At 43.4% G+C, this 4328-nt stretch overlaps 1 protein-coding gene across 1 annotated transcript in view; it reads left to right on the forward strand.

Moving 5' to 3' along the window:
* Nucleotides 1–4328, forward strand: part of LOC126490539 (uncharacterized) — a 30562-nt gene that overhangs the window by 2035 nt on the left and 24199 nt on the right. The window contains exon 3 of the mRNA XM_050125518.1: nt 1004–1111. Coding sequence (XP_049981475.1) covers nt 1004–1111 — 108 coding nt within the window. The remainder of the gene's footprint in view (nt 1–1003; nt 1112–4328) is intronic.

Here is a 4328-nt window from a genome sequence, read left to right on the forward strand (position 1 = left end):
GTGGAATTTAGGAACTAAGAAATGGCTCTGGGGTTAGGCGTGTTGCTCTTGTAGAGGACCCAGGTGGTGGCGCACAGTTGTCCGTAGCTCCACCATGTTTGACTTAGATCTTAAACCTGTCCCTCTGTCTCTGTCTCTCTTTCACTTAAGAGGCAAAGGCAGACAGATCTCTGTGAGTTCATGGCTAGGCTGCATAGTGAGTCAGAGAGAGACTAAGACTATTCTCGAGCCAAATATGAACGACTTTGGCCCAGGAACACAGATTTGAAGTTACCCCAAATTCCACATACAAATGTAACTGTTTCACGAAATTATTATAGTAACAGAACAAAGAAGATGGTAAAGCATGTAACAGACCTTAGCAAAGCTGACACCATGGTGGAAGTACCGTTCAGGATGCAAAACTCAGCATGTAGGCCACCACCTGCTAAAACTAAAGCAAAGGCCTAGTCCATCAAGTCCATGGTTCTGGGAAAGTCTCTAAATGTACTAACTTTGCCTTTTGGCTTCTGTAGTTCTGCTTCCAGCTAACTGTTCTTGTTAACTGAAGTATGTCAACCCAGGACATGGCTTTTCTGCTTAAAAGCTCATGCTGAGAAAGGCTTGGGTTATAGTGGGATGTTGACCACCCAGTGTAGTCACCAGCTGGCTTATTAGCCAGACTTTTTATTGGCTAAAAGACCTGTCTGTTTTAGTTTTTTTTGGGGGGGGGGATGCTGTTTTTTCAAGACAGGGTTTCCCAGTAGCTATGGAGTCAATCCTGGAACTCGCTCTGTAGACCAGGCAGGCTTCAAACTCACAGATATCCATCCACCTGCCTCTGCTTCCCGAGTATGAGGATTAAAAGTGTGTGCCACCACCACCTGGCTTTTCTATTGGCTTAAACTCGAGTCAGAGCAGTCTTCTCTGGTGGATACCCCCACAAAAAGCACAACCACAGATACTTGTAGACAGCAGGTGCATGGATTTGTTTCTTTTTTAATTTTAATAAATTTTATTTTAGGTGCATGGGTGTCTTGCCTACATGTGTGTCTGTGCAGCATGTGCATGCAGAGCCTGCTGAATCCAGAAGAGGGCATCAGATCCGCTGGAACCGGAGTCACAGATAGTGGTAAGACGCCATGTGATTGCTGGGAATCGAACCAGGGTCTTATGGAAGAGCAGTCAATGTTCTTAACCACTGAGCCATCTCTCCAGTCCCCAGAATTTTTTTTCTTGATCTACTCAGTCAACCTGTGTCTTTTGATTGAAGAATTCAGAACATTAATATTTAAAGTTATTGTTAAAATGTGTATGTTAACTATGGTAATTGTGTTGATTTTGGAGTCATTTGTGTTTTTGGTGGTATTTTGTGTGTGTGTGGAGGGGTTTGTTTGAGACAGTGTCTCTCTATATAGCTCTGCTAGTCCTGGTACTCACTCTGTAGACCAGACTTGCCTCAACTCCCAGAGATCTGACTGCTTTTCCCTCTCCAGTGCTGGATTAAAGGTATGTGCTACCATGCCTGGTGGTACTTCATGTTTTAATAATTATGGATTCTTATTTCTTTCCACAGTATCTCTGCTATGCTCATTCCTCTCTTCAACCCAAACTTTTGCTTCTCATATTTTTCTTAGGTTTAATTTGTTGAATATAATTTTTAGGATGCTTATATCATGGAAAGTTTTTCTTTTTCTTTCAATTATGGTAGATCAATCTAGGCTGGCTATCATTCACAATCTCGACACCCAAAGTCCAAAGTTGATTAAACACTTTTGGCATTATGATATGGCAACATGTTTGCGGGGATCCGGGAGTAGAATGTGGTGTTTTGATTGAGAGTGGCCTCCCTCAGGCTCATATGTTTGAAAGCTTCGTCCCTAGCTGTTAGAACCATTTAGAGAAGGATTAGAGGTGCAGCCTTATTGAAAAGGGTGTGTCATAGGGGTTGAGCTTTGAGGTTTCAAAATCCCAAGCCAGGCCCAGTCTGTTTCACTCTCTGCCCCATGCTTGTGGAGCAGATGTAAGCTCTCAGCCCCAGCACCATGCCTTCCTGCCTGCTGCGATGCTTCCCACAGTCATGGTCATGGATTCAGGCTCTGAAATTGCAGGCAAGCCTCCAGTTCTTTTATGAGCTACCTTTGTTGTGGTGCCTCTTTTGCAGAATAGAAAAGCAACTAAGACATAAGACTTTCCTTTGACTTTTCTATTTGAGGCATTGGGTGTTTCAATTCCATCTCCCTTTCAGCCTGAGTCCTCTTCAGTGTTTCTGTCTTCTCACTGGAGTCTTTCTCATGTCCTGGATTTTCTCTATCATTGCCATCAGCTCTGTGTTTTCTTGGCCATCACTCGATTGTTTATTCTCCTTAAACTCTTTCTCTTCTTTTTTTTTATTTTTTATTTTTTTTTTTTTTCTAGACAGGGTTTCTCTGTGGCTTTGGAGCCTGTCCTGGAACTAGCTCTGTAGACCAGGCTGGTCTCGAACTCACAGAGATCGCCTGCCTCTGCCTCCCGAGTGCTGGGATTAAAAGCGTGCGCCACCATCGCCCAGCTCTTTCTCTTCTTTTAAGTTTTATAAATTGATTTTTATTGAGCTCTACATTTTTCTGCTCCCCTCCCTGCCTCTCCCCTCCCCTTCAGCACTCTTCCAAGGTCCCCATGCTCCCAATTTACTCAGGAGATCTTGTCTTTTTCTACTACTCATGTAGATTAGATCTATGTATGTCCCTCTTAGGGTCCTCATTGTTGTCTAGGTCTTTTAAGTTTTTTAAATTTCATTGAGTGGTTTCTTTGTGTCTTCTATAAGCTCCTTGAATTCATTGATGAAATTTGTGAATTATTCCGTTAAGTTCTGTGTCTTAGGATTCATGTAGGTAATTCTCATTTGTAAACATTTCTACAGGACTGGTAGATTTTGGAGAGAAGACACTGGTTTGATCTTTTACACTGTTATTTTTGAGATGAGATCTTGCAGGTGGACTTCTTTTGTTAGTTCTAAGTCAGATATGGACAGAACAGGTTTAGAAATAATGGAGGGCATGCAGGTGGGTTGGGAATGGCTTGGTGGAATGAAGTCAGGTAAACAGAGGGACTAGCCTGGTGTACAGGATCTGCTTCCTGTTTTAAGCCTGGAGTGTGTGTAGATCTGGCTTGGGAGAGTTTGGTGATGGTGGTAGGGGTGAGGGTTGAAGGATGAATAGGAAGGAAGTGTCCTGGCAGAAGTCAAGAGATTGGTTGCAGCACTGGCAGGGAAGGCCAGTCTAGGCCAGGGCATTAGATGTAAGACCCACGTTAGATCTAGCGGGTTGGAGAGGATGCATCAGAACAGACCGTAGAGAAAGATGAGGGATCTCTAGCTGAGTGGAGAGGTTGGCTGTATCATTGAAGGGACTTGTGGGCAGTGGCTATTAGGGCAGGTCCTGGCAGATTAGCTAGAGTTAGGTTGCAGTGCAGGCAGAGGGTGGCCAGACTAGGCCAGGACACCAGATGTGGGACCTGAACTGAAAAGAAAAGGTATGGATGGGAAGGTCAGCAAAGAACAACAGCTATTTAGTGGTCTGAGAAATGGGGATACCCAAAGCAGGATGGCCCAGTGTGGTTGTGAGAAATGCCTAGCAGTGTCTTGTGAGTGATCTAGTCGCATGTGATTGCTGAGAGGAGTTAGGGAGTCAGCACAGGCCAGGGACTTTCAGGCATCCCAGATACTCTTTCCATAAGAGATAATCCAGTGTTGCCTAATTTTGTATTATAGCAGTTCTAACTGCTCCTAGTTCTTGATTTAATTCTAATATTTGTGTTGTTATGTTAATGGTGTTGGTAATAGCACATGCCAGCTTTGTAGTCTTCTGCTGAATGCCTACAAAAGGTACAAGCAAAAGAAAAGTAGCTACTGTAGCTGTCTCAGGGATGGGCATAAGCTTTAATGGTCATCACAATAAATGGGAAAGTTTCAGCATTTTGTGCATAATGCAGTTGGATGTCAGTCAATGTGGAAAGCATGTGACCAAGGGCATGTAAACCATAAAATTTGGTTCATAGAAAAATAATAGTATGGTTCCTGCGGAAAAGGGACCAACCATAGGTAAAACTTTTCTTTTTTTTAATCTGTCCCCAAGTAGGGCCCTTGGTTCTGCTTGGTGAGTCTGTCGAGTTGCCTCTTCTTTGTACTGGTGATCTTCCTCTCCTCGAGAATGTTTCAAATGGGTCCAGATGTTGAAACTCCCGTCACTTCACACTGGAAGTTTATATGTTGTTGTGGTATTCACACTAGTTGATCTGAATCTGAAACAACATAAGCAAGCCCACCTCCACATGTTTCCATGTTCCTGCTATGCCATTCTTTCTCAGAT

Source organism: Alexandromys fortis, unplaced genomic scaffold (genome assembly GCF_014885135.2).
Source record: "Alexandromys fortis isolate MF-2015 unplaced genomic scaffold, M_Fortis_MF-2015_v1.1 scaffold_242, whole genome shotgun sequence".
Taxonomy (NCBI): Eukaryota; Metazoa; Chordata; class Mammalia; order Rodentia; family Cricetidae; genus Alexandromys; species Alexandromys fortis.